This window comes from Mastigoproctus giganteus, chromosome 4 (assembly GCF_048544385.1).
Source record: "Mastigoproctus giganteus isolate SK-2022 chromosome 4, ASM4854438v1, whole genome shotgun sequence".
NCBI lineage: Eukaryota > Metazoa > Arthropoda > Arachnida > Uropygi > Thelyphonidae > Mastigoproctus > Mastigoproctus giganteus.
Window position 1 is genome coordinate 21365101 of NC_143578.1, and position 20581 is coordinate 21385681.

General features: G+C 36.8%; 1 protein-coding gene across 2 annotated transcripts in view; it reads left to right on the forward strand.

Moving 5' to 3' along the window:
• gig (TSC complex subunit tuberin) overlaps window positions 1-20581 on the forward strand; it is a 613633-nt gene that overhangs the window by 248758 nt on the left and 344294 nt on the right. For both annotated transcript variants that reach the window (XM_090372592.1, XM_090372593.1), the window contains exon 16: window positions 4999-5154. In XM_090372592.1, the coding sequence (XP_090228718.1) occupies window positions 4999-5154 (156 nt within the window). The remainder of the gene's footprint in view (window positions 1-4998; window positions 5155-20581) is intronic.

Sequence of the window (20581 nt, forward strand, 5' to 3'; positions counted from 1 at the left end):
ATAGCACACTCCTAATCGCAATTTTGATTCCCCTATGCTTATGTCACACCAAACTGACTCGACACTGCCCTGTCCATCGATGTCGACTGGCTTCACTTCCTTGGACTTTATGTGTTTCTTAACTAATAGCATAACCCCTCCTCCCCTCCTGTCCTGTCTATCCTTTCTATACATATTGTATTCCCCAAATTCCAGTTCCGCATTACTTATATCTGTGTGACACCACGTCTCTGATATCCCAACTATATCTGCCTTTGATGTTTTGAGCAATACCTCAAATTCATCAAATTTATTTACCAAACTCCTAGCATTGGTGTACACGCAGGTATACATGCACCTGTTTCTATTCTTAGCTACCCTAACACAACCCATGTGTTTACGTGTAACGCAATGACTACCAGCAGTCTCTGAAATATCCTGCATCTTGTTTTTCAGACTTCTGCTCATTTGAATAGAAGCAGTGCAAGAATCACTTCCACCTCTGCCAGTGGCTACTGTTAATCTATTAGTCCTTGTATCCCCCCCCAACTAGCAGTTTTCCGACCCACCTAACACTGCCTCGACAGCATCAGCAAAAATTCTTGCACCCTTTCTATTTAAGTGTATCCCATCCCTGTAGAAGCAATCTCTCCTGTTAACAAGTACAGTCCAGGCTGAAAAAAATTCTACCCCTTGAGCCTTGCACAATCCCTCCAGGGCCGAATTGATCGACAAGGCTCTCATCATATACTCCCTCCTATCGTGTCTGGGCAGAATTGCAGACACTTTCAAGTTCAACCCTAATTCACGGCTTTTTTTCAACAGTGACCTGTACTTGCTAAGTAATTCCGCCGGTCTCCTACTCTTAATGTCATTAGTGCCAACGTGTACAACTATATCACCTTTTGTGCCCTTAAAAGATGATATCCGCTCTACAACGTCATCACCCTTTGCCCCTGGCAGACATACCCTGGTCCTATTCCACCTATCCTTTTTACAAAGCATGTTCCCCGTTTCCCTGACAATAGAGTCACTAACAACTACTAGTTCCTGTGGGACCAGCGCATTCTGCCTAGGGGGCTGCCCCTGTGTTGCCTGATGACCAAGTGCAAGCTCTGGTGTTGATGTGGGCAGCTGAGAGCTTGATGGGCCCCTCAATTTATTTCCTTCGAGGGCATCCACCCTGTTCTTCAAGGTCTCATAAAGGCCCATAACAACGCTGAGTTGTCGCCTGATTTCCTTGCACTCCTTACATCGTGCACACACAAAGACATCCCCCTTGGCAGCATCATGTCCCGTACCCGACTGCTCCGCAAAGATCAAGCAAACAGTGCATTTTAAAAGACTGTGATTCGGAGGGCAACTGCCCCCCTCAGTTCTCCCCTGAACCACAGCACTCCCATTAGCTTGAGCCTTTTGCTTTGCTGCTCTGGTCAGAGTCATGATTCCGATTTAATTCAATAAAATTTCAAAACAAAAATTAAATCCTTAAGTTATATCCAAAAACAGTTATGTTATTTTTATTTTTATTATTATTATTTTTTTTTTTTTTTTTTGGTATCTAGTGTTTTCTACGAGTTCCCTTTATACAACTTCCGTATCACGTGTACCACTATAGTTATGTATTAATTATTTGTTACGATTAAGTCGTTATAAATATATAGAGTTAAAAATACAATTTAATCGACAATAAAGTTTATCAAGATTAATAGATTTACTGATTAATTGACAATATTATATTATCAATTTAATTGTATTATATTGGCACTATACTACACTAAGCTTATGCTATCGTGTAAAAATGGCGGGAATTCTCGAACGGTACTTCTACGGACTCGTAAGTATTGTTTAGCTTCCAAATCTCGCTATCTCAATTTAGAATAAACTAAGGATCCTCACTAGGTCTATAATCTACTTATAGAAGATAATTTGATATAACAATTGGTTAATAAATCGACTAAATTTGGTTAAAAAAAAGACTTCTCGTTCAATTTGTAACACGTGGATTTGATACCGTTACCGATACTAAGTAATACCTACAAAATCTCTGTCTAAGTTAAACTTTAAACTAAGTATCGTAACTAGGAATATAAAGCTACTCTAGAAAATAAGTTAATATGACAATTTAAGCTAATAAATCAGAAAATAAATCAGGAAAATCTTCTATGTTCGAAGAGCTTCGAGGAGCTTCGTCCGCACAGGATAACCTCGTACCCAGACTTTCTACATCCTTCCTAAAATGAGGCCTTCAGACATGTACACAGTACTCAGGGCGTGACCTGACCATTGCCTTATACATACATATATATATATATCATAACCTATGAGTTTTGTTGTTCTGTTGGTTAAGTACATTCATTGGAAACTCTGCTGACCCAATTCTTAGTTATTCAGATGCCTGTAGAAGTATAAAGAAAAACTTAAAATGATACCATTCTAATTGTATGGACATAATTGCCAACATTAGAAATGAAAAAATTAATAATACAGATTGGCTTTCAGCTGGAAGAAACAAGAAAGGACAAAAAAGTTTATGAAATATGTATTAATGAGAAAATTGTAATGGGTGTTCTTTAGTTTAAGTAAGATAATGTTGAATATATTTATAAGAAAATTAAAAACAATTGGAAATATAAATAATTTAATTACCGTTACTTTTATAATATTTAAGGTTGATAAAATTTAATCTTGGTCACGTAATCGATTAATATTATTATAGCCTATTCAAATCCTAATGATGTTTATGCAGTCTATTTCAGTTTTACATAGGCATGGTTGAAAAGTGAGACTTATGAGACATTTTGAATTTAAGTTTTAAAGAAATCTAGTTGTATAAGTTTTATAATGGATGATTATAAAATTTATACAGGTTGATTCAAAACAAAATAGTAGTAGTAATAAAGGCATGTGATGCAATAAAGTAAGCTTATGTAGCATCAGCCAAAAAAAAAAAAAATTCACACATCCATTCCCTCTAAATGTTTGTCCAGTTCCTTCTTGAATTTATTTCAGCTATCAACTTTCACAAAGACAGTTGGAAGTTTGTCCCAGCAATCAACTACCCGCTGGCTAAAGGCAACTTTCTGCACATCTATTCTATAACTGTCTTTCCTCAGTTGGAATTTATGTCCCCTCAGGTGATTAATCTGGGTAAGAAGAAAAAGAAGAATCCCATCAGAATTGAGCCTGCTCAATTCATTCAAGGCCTTATACACCTCAATCAGATCACCTTGCAGAACTTAAGCCTTTCTTCATAAGACCACCTTTTGTTTCTCTCACTAATCTTGTTGCCCTTCTCAAGCATCTCTACATCCTTCCTAAAATGAGGCCTCCAGACCTGTACACAGTACTCAGGGCGTGACCTGACCATTGCCTTATACAAAGGGATAATCACTTTCTTTTCCCTACTAGCAAAATTCCTGTATATTATTGACAATACCCCTTGACCTGCTCTGGCAGCCTGTCTGCGCTGCTTAGAAAATTTCATATCTGATTGCACAATTACTCCCAGGTCTTTTTCATTTTCTACCACCTAAGTGTAGTACCACACATTTGGTATGTTTCTCTGGGATTACTTATACCCATATGCAGTATTTTACATTTGTCAATGTTAAATTTCAGTTGCCACTTCTCAGCTCATCTGCCCAAATTTTCTAGATCCTGATGCAGTAGCACATTGTCATTATTGCCATTAACAACCCAGCCAACTTTTGTATCATCTGCAAACTTTGACATTAAGCCTGATATATTTTTATCAATATCATTGATAAATTTACAAAACTCCAGGCCCAACACTGAAGCTTTGGGTGGATTCCACAATTAACATTAGAAGAGCAGAATCCATTTGAAAAAGTAAACTTTTTCAAATGTTCATGAAACATTAACCGTGCATATGATGGTAAATTCTGAAATACCAAATGATAAACTGAAATTTGTTTTAGAAATTTCCTCCAAAAATGTAGTTTTTGTCATATTTTCTGGGGGCAGAGGAGAGAGAAAACATGTTTTTAAAATAGCTTCTCCACATTGTAAAGTTTTTTACATTGCCCAGTTTTAAGATAAAAATCAATGACTAGTGTGCAGTGGAATTTTCTTATATGCTTGAAAAGGATCCACCACAACATAAATCAATTTACATTTGGTGGAAACTGTTTGAAAGCAAAGACTATATCTGCAGTGGGATGAGTTTGGGTCACCACATGTCATGAAATAGCCAACACATAAAATATGCCTTCTGAAGTTCTCTGACTGATCTATAGTCATGAGTTTCATATGCTTTGGACAATCTCTTGCCTCTAAAGAAGCATTTATATCTAAAAACTTAAAAGTTATAGTTAGTTCTGTCATTAAACTGAACAATAAATAAAAATAGTATGAACTTTGCTCTGTTTTCAACAGAGAATATAAGGTGATATGCCTGTGGCAACATAGTTTGTTTTCATTGACAAAGCCCCTTTTCTCTTGAGCAGGAAAATCAACCGCCACAACATTCTGGGATGAAGGAAATCTTCCCCAAGTTATTCAGTATAAATGGGATGTCCCAAAAATAAGAAAGAAATTTTTATTCTGTTTCTCAAAAAAAAAAAAAAATATATATATATATATATATATCTATATAGTATAAAACCTCAGTAAAACCAAGAAATCTCTGTATGCATTACACCACAGTCAGGTGCAATATGGCCAAAGTTGCCAAATATTCCCAATGAAATAAACAACAACAATCATTTTGAGAAAATTTTGGTTTGTTTTTGCTTAATATGGCTAGCTGACAGTGTCCAAAATATTTGCTCGGTAAAGAAATTTTTCTGCATAAGCTTCAGCACATTCATTCAGCATAAACTTTGCCGAAATTAGTTTAGTTAATAAAATGGTATTGTGTTAACTAAGTTTGTTTTATTGAAATGGAAATGATTTAAAATTTCAAAATTGAAGCAAGACTTAAGTTAGCATTAATGCCATTTAGAATAAAAATTATAAGACATTTAATTAATGATATAAATGTTTTTATTGTTTCAGGGAGAGATTATTGACCAAATAGTTCTTCCATTCCTATCTCATCTAGACACAGTTACAGATGTTAAAATTAGGAAAGCAGCTATTCATATGTTGGTTGAAGAAGCAGAGACTTGCATAAATAAACACTGTTTTGATATTCTTGATATTATTGAAAGGGTAAGAATGTATGAAAATGAACATATTATTTGAGAAATTTAAATAGTGTTAATGTAATTCTATGTGAGGAGGAAGTTGTACATTTGTGTATCTTTGTTGCTTTGGTGTAAGAACAAGCAATATTTGCCCCTGGTTCTTATGTGTTCTAAGTACTAGTAATGTTGTATTATTCCAACCTGTAATACTATCAACCTTTTATCTTCTAAAGTTATTGTTATTTGGTTTTTTAGGAGCATTAGCAACTAAGGCCATATTGCTCCGGGAATATGCGGTGGTCATTCCCTGACCTTTCCGCATCCTCCGTATTTGGTGGTGACGGGCTCGAACCCCAGTCTAATCAAGAAGCGTGTGCTACGCACTGCTGCTCCTTCCCACCAGGCTATGGAGGTGCCATCTTCTAAAGTAAATGGCAGTTGCATAAAATTAGATTCACCTGTTGCAGTCAACCAGTGTTAGTGAAACTTTGCAAGGCTCTGAAGACTTTTTTCATGCAGAATGTAAGAAGCATCATTGTTTACAGGAGAGACTGCTTTTACAGGTAGGGGGTACACTTAAATAGAAAGGGTGCAAGAATATTTGCTGATGCTGTCGAGTCAGTGTTAGATGGATCGGAAAATTGCTAGCTTCGGGGGATACACAGACTAAAAGGTTAAGAGTGGCGGCAAGCAGAGGCAAAAGTGATTCTTGCACTGGGTCTATTAGAATGAGCAGCAGCCTGGAAAACAAGGCAATGGAGATTTCCAGGACTGCTGGGAGTCATCATGGAACAAGTAAATACATGGGACGTGTTAGGGTAACTAAGAGTAAGAACAGGTGCATGTATACTTGCATGTACACAAATTCTAGGAGTATAGTTAATAAATTTGATGAGCTTGAAGTGCTGGTCAAGACATCAAAAGCAGATATCAGAGACATGGTGTCACACAGACATAAGCAGTGCAGAATTGGAATTTGGGGAGTACAATGTGTACAGAAAGGATAGACAAGACAGGAAGAGAGGAGGGGATTATGATGTTAATTAAGAAACACATAAAATCTAAGGAAGTGCATCCAATTGACATTGGTGGACAATGCAATGTTGAGTCTGTTTGGTGTAACATAAGCACTGGGAAAGGAAAAATGAGAGTAGGTGTGTGTTATAGGCCTAACGAATCTGATGAGTATAATGAGCAATTATGCAGAGAAATAGAGTGGGCCAGTAATTCAGAATGTCTTATAAAGGGGGGATTTTTAACTTTCCAGATATCGACTGGAACTTGTGGGTTGGTCACTCGCACACTAGCAAGACTTTTGTGGATTTATTGGATGACTGCTTTCTACAGCAGCATGTTCGAGAGAGACAACCAGAGGGATTAATCCTCTTGATCTGATTATCAGCAGTGATTATTCATGCATTAAGAATTTGCAGATAAAGGAACCACTGGGTGACAGTGATCACAATGTACTGATGTGGGAATTACTTAAAGATGTAACTACCATCAAGGTTAAAGGGAAGGGCTGTTGCTTTTGTAAAAGTGACTACAGTGGCCTCAGATAGTTTTTAAATTCTGTACAGTAGGATCGACTGATGATGTTACCAATGTTGAATTCTAAATAGGAAGCCTTCAGGGACTTAATTTTGGAGGCTGCTAGGCTTTTCATTCCAACTAAGAAATACTGTTCAAGGTTTAGGCCTAAATGTATGTCAGATGGACTAATGAGACTCGTGGCAGAGAAGAAAAATGTATGGGATGCATATAAAGTATCAGGTGACACAGAAGCCTATAGCAGATATAAACTAATCTGTAATCAAGTCACAAAGGAGATTAGGCAGGCAAAGGCAGATTACGAGAAATCCTTCGCAAAGGATGCAAAGAAAAACAGCAAAGAGTTCTTTACTTTTGTAAACTCTAGAAGGAAAGGGATGAATAAGATTGGACCACTTAATATAGATGGGTTGACTGTTGATGATCATGCTCGGGTAGCTGATAAACTGAATGAGTATTTTGCATCTACATTCACACATGAGGAGTTATTCAATGATGGGAGTGCCAGACATTTATCAAACTCTAACAGGGAGCTAAGTGATTTTGTAATAACAGAGAGCAAAGTGGAAGGGAAATTGTTGAAGTTAAACATAAAAAAGGCACCTGGGGGTGGATGGGATCTATTCAGGTATATTAAAGGAGGCAGCAAAGGAAGTATGCAAACCTTTAGCCTTAATTATGAGAGCTTCCTTGGACTCAGGGGAGGTCCCCATGGACTGGAGGTGTGCAAATGTATCATCAATTCACAAAGGAGGTTAAAATGATGATGCATGAAACTATAGACCTGTTAGTGTAACTTGTGTTCCGGGGAAAATAATGGTGTCACTGGTTAAAGAAGCATTGCAGGATCATCTAGACAAGACTGCAGTAATAGTTAAGGCACAGCATGGGTTTGTTAAAGGGAGGTCTTTAACAAAAGGAGGTCTTTTGTCTGACTGATTTTATTGGATACTATGATGTGGTCACAAACGAACTGAATGCAAAAAATAATTTTGATATCATATACTTGGCTTTCAGGAAAGCTTTTGATACTGTTGCACATGGAAGGTTGCTGTACAAATTGCAGAGATATGGCATTAAGGGTAAGTTTCTACATTGGATAAAGGGATGGTTGAGTGGTCGACAACAGAGAGTGGTAATCAATGGACACTGCTCTTCATGGACAAATGTTATTAGTGGAGTTCCCCAGGGTTCAATGTTGTGCCAATTGTTGTTTTGTATATTTATCAATGATATTGATGAAGGTATATCAGGTTTAATGTCCAAGTTTGCAGGTGATACAAAGTTGGCAGGGTTGCTAAAGACAGTATGCTACTCCAGCTGGATCTGGATAAGTTGGGCAAATGGGCTGAGAAGTGGCAACTGAAGTTTAATATTGACAAATGCAAAGTACTGCATATGGGTAGCAATAACCGAAGAGAAACGTACCAACTGTGTGGTACTACACTCAGGGAAGTTGAAAGTGAAAAAGACTTGAGGATAATTGTGCAGTCGAATATGAAGTTCGCTGAGCAGTACAGACGGGCTGCCAGGCCAGGTCATGGAGTGTTGTCAATTATATATAGGAATTTTTCTAGCAGGGATGTGATTATCCCGTTATACAAGGCAATGGTCAGGTCACACCTCGAGTACTGTGTACAGGTCTGGAGGCCTCATTTTAGGAAAGATGTAGAGTTGCTACAAAGAAGGGCAACAAGATTGGCGGGGGAAACAAAGGGGTGCTCTTACCAAGAAAGGCTTAATTCTGCAAATTTCAGTGCCTTGAGAGTAGGCACCTGCGAGGTGATCTGATTGAGGTGTATAAAGCCTTGAATGGGTTGAGCAAGCTGAATGCTGATGGGATTCTTCCTCTTGCTAAGATTAAGAACCCGGGGGGCATAGATTCAAATTGAAGAAAGACAGTTTTAGCCTAGATGTGTGGAAGTTTGCCTTTAGCCAGTGGGCGGTTGATTGGTGGAACAGTCTTCCATCTTTTATTGTGGAAGTTGATAGCCTAAATAAATTTAAGGCTGAGCTGGACAGGCATTTGGAACGAATGGAGGGGTGAAATGGGAGGGTTTTTTTTTTTTTTTTTTGCTGGTGCTGCATAAGCTTGCTTTCTTGCATCGTATGCCTCTGCTAATGCTAATCAGAAAATAGGTTTTAATATACAGATTCTACCTTTAAATCATTATGATTTCCTCAGTATTATGGAAATGTTGCTTTTAAAAGATAACATTTACAGCTAATTGTGGGTAATTTTGATTACCATTTATATCAGCCTTTAGGGATGCCTCCGTAGCCAGGTAGGCAGGTGTAGCAGTACGTAGCACACGCTTCTTGATCAGACCGGGGTTCGAGCCTGTGACCACCAAATACGGAGGATGTGGAAAGGTCAGGGAATGACCACCGCATATACCCGGAGCAATATGGCCTTAGTTGCTAATGCTCCCAAAAACCAAATAACAACAACTTTAAGGGAGGAAAGGAAGGTTGGTTGATGTCTCTCATTCATAGGGGGGGAAAAAAGTAACTTATTAAGATTAAGTTTTTTGAAGCTATAATTTGTTTCATATTGGAGGTTATCATGGATTTTATTCTGTGGTTTTCTTGGTTATTAGATAAAAACCAGATTTAGGAGATTATCCATCTTCCAATACTCCTACAAATATTATTCAGCTCTCACTCAACTAGTTCTCAGTTGTTGGTTGTGAGGAACTACCATTTTCCTTTACTCAGCAAGGTGCCTATTTGGACTGAGCATTTCTCATTTTTTTTAGCATTGGTAAGTGGGCAGTATATAACTGTTTCTCTGGAATCCAGTCATCTGTCAGTAGAAATAATCTTTTCATTATGTTCAGTTGTTAAGTACCAATGTATTTGGGATGTGCTGAAGAAAAATTTAGTTCTCTTAAGTATTTAAATTCTTATTGGCTAAATTCATATTTATGACATTTCCATGTTCTATCTGTTTGCACATTCCCTTATTCATGCTTACATCAGAAGATATAAACAAAATGAATGCCGGAAGTATGTTCATACTGGCAGGTGAAACTAGAACAAGCGAGATACAAACGTAAAAATTTTAGTATTAGTATTTTCTATAAGTTAATCTTCATGCACTTAACTATCCCCTCTTAGAGACTTATAAACCTCAATTAGATTTCCTTGCTTAGGTATCTAGTTAGTTAACAACTCTGTAGCTTGCATATTAGTAGTCTCTCTCTTCATATGGACTGCCTTTTCTGCTCTCACCAGGAATGTTGTGTATCTTTACACCCTTTAAAGAACCTGTGTCCTTTATTTATTTATTTTAGGTGTGGCTCTCAAACCTGGACAGTATATTTCAAATGTTGCCTTGTAATTGCCCTATACAGTACCCTTTCAATCTCTATAAAAGTTGTTCTTAAATATTTGTTGCCTGCAAATTTTGGGAAGAAACAGAGGAATGAAATACACCTTTGGGCAGAGTTTTGTTGATTTTTCAATAAATTGCCTCAACAGCAGGGAATCTGATAGTGTTACAAAGTTAAGTTCAAGGCAGAATTGGGAAATTACTGTTTAGTGATGGAAACTGATCAATTTAGATCCTATCTCCCCGATATGATGAAATTACAAATAAGAAATTTTTCTGAGACACCAACAAGTGATGATTCATTTTTTACATTGCATAAAAAGGAAATGAACATATATAATACAAGCCTATTTCGGCTACTTCCAGGTAATAGTAATAGTGGCATGTGATGAAAGAAAGCAAGTGTATGAGCTTATGTAGCATCAGCAAAAAAAAAAAAAATAAATAATAAATAAATAAATAATAAATTCATACAACCATTCCCTCTAAATGTTTATCCAGTTCCTCCTTGAATTTATTTAAGCTATCAGCTTCCACGACAGATGGAAGTTTGTTCCAGCAATTAACCACCCACTGGATAAAGCCAAATTTCTGCACGATTATTCTACAACTGTCTTTCCTCAATTTGACTTTATGCCCCCTTATGTTCGTAATCGGAACAAGTGGAAGAATCCCATCAGAATTCAGCATGCTCAACCCATTCAAGACTGTATACACCTCAATCAGATCACCTTACAGGTGCCTAGTCTTCAGTCGCTGCAATTTGCAGACTTAAGCCTCTCTTAGTAAGAGGATCCCTTCATTCCCCTCACCAATCTTATTGTCCTTCTCTGTACATGCTCAAGCAAATCTACATCCTTCCTAAAATGAAGCCTCCAGACCTGTACGCAGTACTCAAGGCGTGGCCTGACCATTGTCTTATATAAAAAAGGATAATCACTTCCTTTTCCCTGCTAGCAAAATTCCTGTATATCATTGACATAACCCCATGACCTGCTCTTGCAGCCTGTCCACATTGCTCAGAAAACTTCATATCTGACTGCACAATTCCTCCCAGGTCTTTTTCATTTTCTATCACCCTAAGTTTAGTACCACACAGTTGGTACGTCCCTCTGGGGTTACTTCTACCCATATGCAGTACTTTGCATTTGTCAATGTTAAACTTCAGTTGCCATTTCTCAGCCCATTCTAATTTATTCCTGTTTCTTGCTATGACCAAGCAGGTAAACCACACACTGGCTCCATAGGTGATAACACTCCGGGATGATAACAGGTAGGAACATTGCACAGTACCACAAAATATGTAATGTTATAGTACTGACCATCTTGTTAACTCATCTGACCTGTATATGGGCATCCCAGAGCACATAAATAGAGAATTTTTAAAATGAGCTAATTATTACAATTTATTTGGCGGCTATTGCTATCTTAAAGGTTCAGAGATGTTCTAAAAAGATTTGAACAGAAATTTTCTCTTAAAAACAATGTTGTTATTAGTACTAGTTATTATTAATTATAATTACTAATAACTATTAACTGAATTTAATCATAACTAATAATAATTGGTAATGACATTTACATATAAATAGTGGTGAAGTAACACTTCTGTGATATAAAATAAAAAACAATTTTGTTTTTGGTTCAAAACTGGGTTTTTGCCACAAAAGCATAAAACATCTCGTTGTAAAGCTTAATTTTTTAGATCTTGTTGCGGTAGGATACCCTGATTACTGTCCGTCCTACTAATATTCACCTGGAAACTTAGACACAAGCCTTATATACCTTTAATAATATTATTAATAAATATGTAAAAAAACAACATGTCAATAATTCCATGAATAACGTATTACAAAGGGAGTTGTGTCCATTGATAACCATTCTGTTTTCTTATCCCATTCAGCTATCCCTTTATCCACAGCAGCAACTTATCCTTAATGCCACACTACTCCACTTCTTACAACCATCTTTTATATGCAACAATATCAAATGTTTTTCTGAAATCTGAGATTTCAGAAAAACATTTGATATTGTTTGCATATAGAAAACCACAAGTTCTAGTCAATACCTTGAAAGTTGAAGTCCCTATTACAGGATATTTTGATTTAGGCCTTAGCATTTTGCTATGCACATTTCTAAATCCATAGAAGTGAATTGAGTCATTTATGCACCAATACCCATTCCTAACCAGATAAAAAAGGTATGTGCTTGTTAAAAAACTAACATTTATCTCTTGACATGTGCATAAGAAGTGTGTCGAGCAATGGATAAAGCATTGCAGCTTTTATGCAGATGTGCATAGAAATTTCCTCATCTCTCCATTTCCTCTCCGTTTCATTGGAACACAAGGTGCATATGCATATACGTGTAAAATGTGTGAAAAACAAGTGCATAAACATTGGAGCATATAAATGCACATTACCGTACACATATAGGAAAACGTGCATTAATATGCCCTTACTGACTCACTTTATTTGTCTGTGCAGTTGTTTGTTATACTGATCACAGTCATTAGGTCTATAACACAAGGACTAATAGATTAACAGTAGCCACCGGCAGAGGTGAAAGTGATTCTTACACTACTCTTACTGGAATGAGCAGCAGCCTGGAAAACAAAATGCAGGGTATTTCAGAGACTGGTGAGAGTCATTGCAGTACAAGGAAACTCATGGGTTGTGTTAGGGTAGCTAAGTATAAGAACAGGTGTATGTATACTTGCGTATACATCAATGCTAGGAGTTTGGTAAATAAATTTGATGAATTTGAGGTACTGCTCAAAACATCAAAGGCAGATATTGTTGGGATATCAGAGACGTGGTGTCACACAGATATAAGGAATGCAGAACTGGAATTTGGGGAGTACAATGTGTACAGAAAGGATAGACAGGATAGGAAGGGAAGAGGGGTTATGCTATTAGTTAAGAAACACATAAAATCCAAGAAAGGAAGTCAGTCGATATTGCTAGACACTGCAGTGTCGAGTCAGTTTGGTGTGACATAAGCATTAGGAGATCAAAATTGAGAGTAGGAGTGTGCTATAGGCCTAATGATTCTGATGAGTATAATAAGAAACTGTACAGGGAAATAGAGTGGGCCAGTAAATCAAAGAGTCTTATAATGGGGAATTTTAATTTCCCAGATATTGACTGGAATTTGCGGGTTGGTTACTCATACACTAGCAAGGCTTTTGTGGATTTATTGGATGATTGTTTTCTACATCAGCATGTTCGGGAAGCAACTAGAGGGAGTAATACGCTTGATCTGATTATCAGTAGTGATTCTTCATGCATTAAGAATCTGCAGATAAAGGAACCACTAGGTGGCAGTGATCACAGTGTGCTGAAGTGGGATTTACTCAAAGAGGTAACTACTAACATGGGTAAAGGGAAGGGTTTTTGCTTTCGTAAAGGTGACTACGAAGGTCTGAGACAGTATTTAAATTCTATATGGTGGGACCAACTGATGATGTTACCAACAGCAAATTCAAAATGGGAAGCATTAAAAGAACTTATCTTGGAAGCTACTAGGCTTTACATACCAACTAAGAAATATTGTTCAAGGTTTAGGCCTGAATGGATGTCAGATGAACTAATGAGACATATGGCAGAGAAGAAAAATGTATAGAATACATATAAATTAATGGGTGACATGGAAGCCTATGATAGATATAAGCTGGTCTGTAACCAAGTCACAAAGGAGGTTAGGAAGGAAAAGAAGGCAGATTATGAGAAATCCTTGGCAAAGGATGCAAAGAAAAACAGAAAAGAGTTCTTTACCTATGTAAAATCTAGAAGGAAAGGGATGAATCAGATTGGTCCAATGGATATTGATGGTTCAACAATTGATGATCCTGCTCAGGTGGCTAACAAACCAAATGTGTATTTTGCATCTACATTCACACATGAGGAGTTATTCAGGGAGGGGAATGCCACAGGTGAATTAAACTCTGGCAGTGAGCTAGATGATTTTATAATGACTGAGAGGAAAGTGGAGGAGAAATTGTTGAAGATAAACATAAAAAAGGCACCCGGGGTGGATGGCATCTATCCAGTTATATTGAAGGAGGCAGCAAAGTAAGTAAGCAAACCCTTAGCCATAATTATGAGAGCTTCTTTGGACTCAGGGGAGATACCCATGGACTGGAGATGTGCAAATGTGACCCCAATTCACAAAGGAGAATTAAAGGGCAACACAAGTAATTATAGACCTGTTAGTTTAACTTCTGTTCCAGGAAAATTAATGGAGACACTGGTTAAAGAAGCACTGCAGGATCATCTAGACAAGACTTCAGTTATAGCTCGGATACAGCATGATTTTGTTAAGAGAAAGTCCTGCCTGACCAATTTGATTGGATACTGTGATATGGTCACAAAGGAACTGGATGCAGGGAATAACTTTGATATCATATATTTGGATCTTAGAAAGGCTTTTGATACTGTTGCACATGGAAGACTGCTGAACAAATTGGAATAGTGTGGCATTGGAGGCAAATTGCTGCTATGGATAAAAGGATGGTTGAGTGGGAGAAGACAGAGTGGTAATCAATGGACACTGCTCATTGTGGACTAATGTTATTAGTGGAGTCCCTCAGGATTGAGTGTTGTATCCATTGTTTTCTGTATTTATAAATGATATTGATGATGGTATATCAAGCTTAATGTCCAAGTTTGCAGACTATACGAAGGTTGGCAGGGTTGTTAATGAGACTAATGACAGTACGCTGCTGCAACAGGATCTAGAAAAGTTGAGCAGGTGGGCTGAGAGGTGGCAAATGAAGTTTAACATTGACAAATGTAAAGTACTACATATGGGAAACAGCAACCCCAAGGCAATGTATCAACTCTGTGGTACTACACTGACAGTGGTAGAGAATGAAAAGGACATGGGGGTAATTGTGCAGGCAGATATGAATTTTTCTGAGCAGTGCAGACGGTCTGCAATAGTAGCTCATGGTGTCTTGTCAAAGATATAATGGAATTTTTCTATCAGGGATAAGCAGGTGATTATCCCCTTGTATAAGGCATTGGTCAGGCCACATCTTGAGTACTGTATACATGTCTGGAGGCCTCATTTTTAGAAGGATGTAAAGATGTTGGAACGAGTACAGAGAAGGGCAACAAGGTTAGTGAATGGAACAAAGGGTTGCTCTTACGAAGAAAGGCTTAAGTTTTGCAAATTACAGCGTCTGGAGACTAAGCACCTGCGAGGTTATCTGATTGAGGTGTATAAAGCCTTGAATGGTTTGAGCATGGTCAATGCTGATGGGATTCTTCCTCTTGCTCAGAATAATCACCTGAGAGGGCATAAATCCAAATTGAGGAAAGACATGTAGCATAGATGTGTGGAAGTTTGGAATTAGCCAGTGGGTAGTTGGTTGATTGAACAGACTTCCATTCTTTGTTGTGGAAGTTGATAGCCTAAATCAGTTGGGTCAAACTCATTTCTGCTGCGGGCCATTTTGTGTGATGATATAATTTTTGTGGGCTGCATAAAATTTTCTTAAATATTATATATTGATTCAGGATTCAGTAGCATAATCAGGATAATTAAAACTAATATGTAATTAACATTTAAATTTTTATTCAGATCTACAGAATACAAGTAATTTAGAATTTAGTATGTATTGTGAAGGAATGGGAGTAAAGTGGCTGTTGATGAACTGGTAACCAAAGGAGTGCAAGGCAGCCAAAGTAACACACCTCTATTACTTACAATTTATTAGGAAATGTTTCGGAAATTGCTACAAAGACTGAAGATGGATTTTGTAACAAAAACAATTTCTGAAACGTTTCTTAATAAATTGTAACTAATACAGGTGTGTTACTTTGGCTGCCTTGAGCTCCTTTGGTTTTAGTATATATAATTGTTATATTATTTTTTTTATTTAAAAATTAAATATTCAATATATATATGAAAATAATTAATTTGTTTTCCCGGAAACCTGCCAGCGTTTACCCCCTTCTAGTTTTTCAACATCAGGAGTCAGACTGGGAACATACAATTTTCAGTATGTCGGAAAGATGTTTATCTGTCAATCTCGATCTATATGCCATTTTATTTAATTTCATACATGAAAATAATTGTTCGCATAAGTATGTACTCCCAAAGTAACACATAATTTGCACAGTAAACTTTTTAATTTCCGGGTATTTTTCACCTAAGTAAGAATATACTTTTGGAATTCCTATTTCTCGACATTTGTCTTTCAAAAATGAATCATTTTGGAAATCAATTAATTCCAGTTGAATCAAATGGGAGCTTTTCGATTTCAAATGAAAAAGGTCCAACAAAAAGAGAAAACATATCTTCTAACTCTTTAAAATCATTACAATGCTTATGAATTCGTTTTTGGTTTCCTCAATTTTGTCACAATATTGTGAGAAAGAGCAATTTTGATTTTGTGTTTTTAACTGCTCACAAGTAGGAAAATGGGTCAAAACGTCTTTTTTTAAATGATTTTTAAACAGCATTAGTTTTTGTACAAAACTTGCTATTGCATCGTACATGTTCGTTATTAACTTATTTTTACCTTGCAGTGAAATGTTAAGATTATTGAGGTGGCTTGTAATATCAATTAAAAATGCCAAATGCTTAATCCACAAAGGATTTTTTATAACTGATACATTTTCATTTTTCATTTCAAGAAAAACTGTTATTTCCTCCAAAAGCATATAAAATCTCTTTAAAACTTTGTGGCATGATACTCATCGAACTTCTGTATAATAAGGAAGATCGTCGAACTCAGATTCTAAATCTTTAAGAAGAGAAGTAAATTGCCGATGGTTGAGTGCTCTCGCTCGAATAAAGTTGATTGTTTTTGTTACTGTTTTCAATACATTTTTAATATTTTTAAGCACTGAACTTGTTGATGAATAAGGCAGCGGACAGCCATGGTTTTCGGTTTATCTGGGTTCTCAGCTTGTAATTTTCTAATCAATTTTGACACAAATCCTCAATTTTCACCTGTCATTGATTTAGCACCGTTGGTTGTTACAGATACAAGTCTGTCAAGTGGAAGCTTACACTTTTCTAAAATGCTCCATACTGCAGCAAAAATATCTTCGCCAGTCGTAGTTCCAAGAAGAGGGATAACTTGCAACAATTCTTCAGTGATCCTCATGTTATTATAGCGACCACGAAAAAATACACCAACTTGAGCAACTTCTCGTATATCTGTACTTTCATCAATCGCAATTGAAAAGAACAAGACTTCTGTAGATATATCCTGTAGTTATGAACTGATATTATCAGCCATTTCACTAATTCTCTCTACCACTGTATTTCTTGATAATGAAATATTGCGAAATTATTGCTCTTTTTCAGGACAGATGATTTCAGCTGCTTTTATCATACATTCTTTAATTAACGAACCATCCGTGAACGATTTTGAACGTTTTGCTAACAAATAGCTTATTTCATAACTTGCTCTTACTACTGATTCGTTAGTTTTCATGAATTTTGTAAATACTTGTTGTTGACTATGAAGTGTTTTCTTCATTGTTTTTAATTTTTCTTCTCTTATTTTTCCTTCGAAGCCTGAATATTGTTCCTTATGATTAGAGTTATAATGCCGCTTAATGTTGTATTCTTTAGCAACACTAATATTTTCCTTACAAATTAAGCATGTAATTTTACTGTTCACTTCCATACAAAAATAGTTCAGCTCCCACTTTTCTTGGAATTTTCTTCCCTCGTTATCAATTTTTCTTTTCTTGACTGATGCAGAAAGTGACATTTTCTATATAAATTCTGTAGTTGAAATTAAAATTATAAAATTTAAAAAACGATTACTTAGGTATTTGTTAAATTATAGATAGCAAACACAACGCACACAACACAACAGATCCCGACAAAGAAACTAGTATGAATGAAGTATCTTTTCGATAAAATTATAAAAAATGCTGCATTTGCAATATTGTAATATTAGTTTAAATGTAAAAGAAATTTAGATTAAGATTTCTCCATTTAAAAAATATTTTAAAAAATAAAATGTAACTCTTTTATTTTTAAAGAAATAAACTAAAAAGTTACAATGTTATTTAAAGATAATAATTTCAATTTTCATTCATTTGAAATTACTATTTATATTTTTAGTTCTTTCTAATCAAGGCTCCATCGATCCAGTCTTTTTTTTTAATTATTATCAATTAAAATGATTATTTTTATATTTACTACAGAGGTTTTTTAATCCTTATATTCTAGATTTATAAATAGGTACTTTTTAATTGTTTACTTTAACATTTTATTTTTGGGCATCGTGGGCCACAAAAATTGTTGCGGGCCTCCAGTTTGACACGCCAGGCCTAAATAAATTTAAGGCTGAGCTGGACAGGTATTTGGAATAAATGGAGGGGTGAAATGCATTTTTTTTTTTTTTTTGGCTGATGCTGCATAAGCTTGCTTTCTTGCATCATATGCCTCTATTAATGCTAATGCTAACACACTCCTAATCTCATTTTCATTTTCTCAGGACTTAATAAGTCTTATGAAACTGACTCCACATTCTACTGGCCACCCATATTAAATGGATGTACAGCCTTACATTTTGTGCTACTCAACTCAGAGCATAACTCAATTGTTGCATTGTTTCAGCCAACTGGAGAGCAACAGTAGCATAAATCACTGCTGACTTCAACGAGGAGAGGTGCCAGAAACAATGTCTCCACCAAGACCATTAGGCGATCATTAGGTGCAATAGGTTATTTGGACCACCGTCCCACCAGAATCCCATTGCTAACAGCACAACACGAGACTCTATGCCACAATTGGCAAAAGAACACTGGCACTGGACCTTGGACGAACTATTGGAGACAGGTCTCCTGGTCTGATGAGTCCCATTTCCAGTTATTTCGAGCAGACGGGAGGGTGCATATTTGGTGCTATGCACCTGTCATATCAATAAGGAACTGTTCAGGCAGGTGGACAGTCGGTAATGGTCTGGGGCGTGTTCAACTGGCACATGACCTCTGGTATGTCATCATGCACCCACATGGCAGTGGACTCTTCTAGCAGGACAATGCGCCTCCCCACAGAGCCGTGGTGACTAGAACATGGTTCAAACAGCACTCCGCAGATTTTACCATCATGGAATGGCCTCCCAGTTCACTGGACATGAATCCATGGAGCAGCTTTTGGATGCTGTGGAAAGGTCCATTTAAGCTTTGGATCCTCCACCCAGGAATGCAACGGAATTATAGACAGCAGTGCAGCAAGCATGGATGAAAATACCTGTGGAACGCTTTTGTGAACTAGCGGACTCAGTGACTGACCTTATCCGTGCAAAAGGTGGGCCTACCCGTTACTAGACTTTAAGTATCCAATGATTTCTGTCAACTCAGTAAATATAGTGCATCTGGTGATGAAAGTCATATACAGTAAACCCCCGCAAATAGCGGGGGTTATGTTCCTGATAAATGCTGCGATTACCGAAAACGCGAACACTGAGTTATGCCTCCCATAGTAATAAAAGGGTTCTGTTCCAAAGTATGAAATATATAAGAAAAACTAGTCCAAAAATTTTGTCTATCTATGATTTGTACCTACATATGACAGTGCATAGACAAACATAGAAGTACATAGTGAAATACCAGCATAAGGCATCGAAATGAAAATAAGAAACGATTTCATATTGAATGTAATATTTATTAGAAATTTCAAACAAATCTTTCAAACCAGCCTTTGTTAGCTAAAAAAACTTCCGCCAGTGATATCACCAATTTCGTTAAAAGTTTTTTTTTTTTTTTTTATGAAAACCCCAAACACGAGAGGTATTAGAACTAGACTTGAACTTCTGTAGACTGTAATTTTCAGGAAAAACTAACGGAGGAAGGTTGTTCCAGAAAACAGCAGTTGAATGAATAAACAAGGAAGACAAAAAATTGGTTCTGTGAGTTTGAAGTTGGACAGTAAATGGATGTTGGCTGGAGGCGGCACGTGTTTAGACTGTTTTGAGAGAGAGAGAGAGAGAGAGAGAGAGAGAGAGAGAGAGAGAGAGTAGGAATTATAGAAGCCAATTCAGAAGAACAGTGTCCATGGAAGTATCTGTAGAAAAGGCATGCGGCAGAAACAGTACGTCTATGAGACAGCGAGTGGAGAGAGAGAGAGAGAGAGAGAGAGAGAGAGAGAGAGAGAGAGAGTAGGAATTATAGAAGCCAATTCAGAAGAACAGTGTCCATGGGAAGTATCTGTAGAAAAGGCATGCGGCAGAAACAGTACGTCTATGAGACAGCGAGTGGAGAGAGAGAGAGAGAGAGAAAGAGAGAGAGACTGTTAAAGATGAGTCATTTATTAACCTAACTGCCCTCTTCTGAATGGAATCTAGAAGCTAGAGAGAGGTTTTGGGAGCACCGGCCCAGATGCAGGAACAATATTCCATGGTAGGGCAGATTTGAGATTTGTACAGAGTAAACAGCTGTTTGGAAGAAAAGTAACGCTGAGAGCAAAAGAGAAAACCAAGTTTTTTAGATGCAGAGGAAGCAATATTTGTAATGTGCTTGTGATCAGATCAAAAGAGATATATCATTTTGCTTAGAAATCGGAGTGTCACCAAAGATAAGTATAGGAGCAGAAG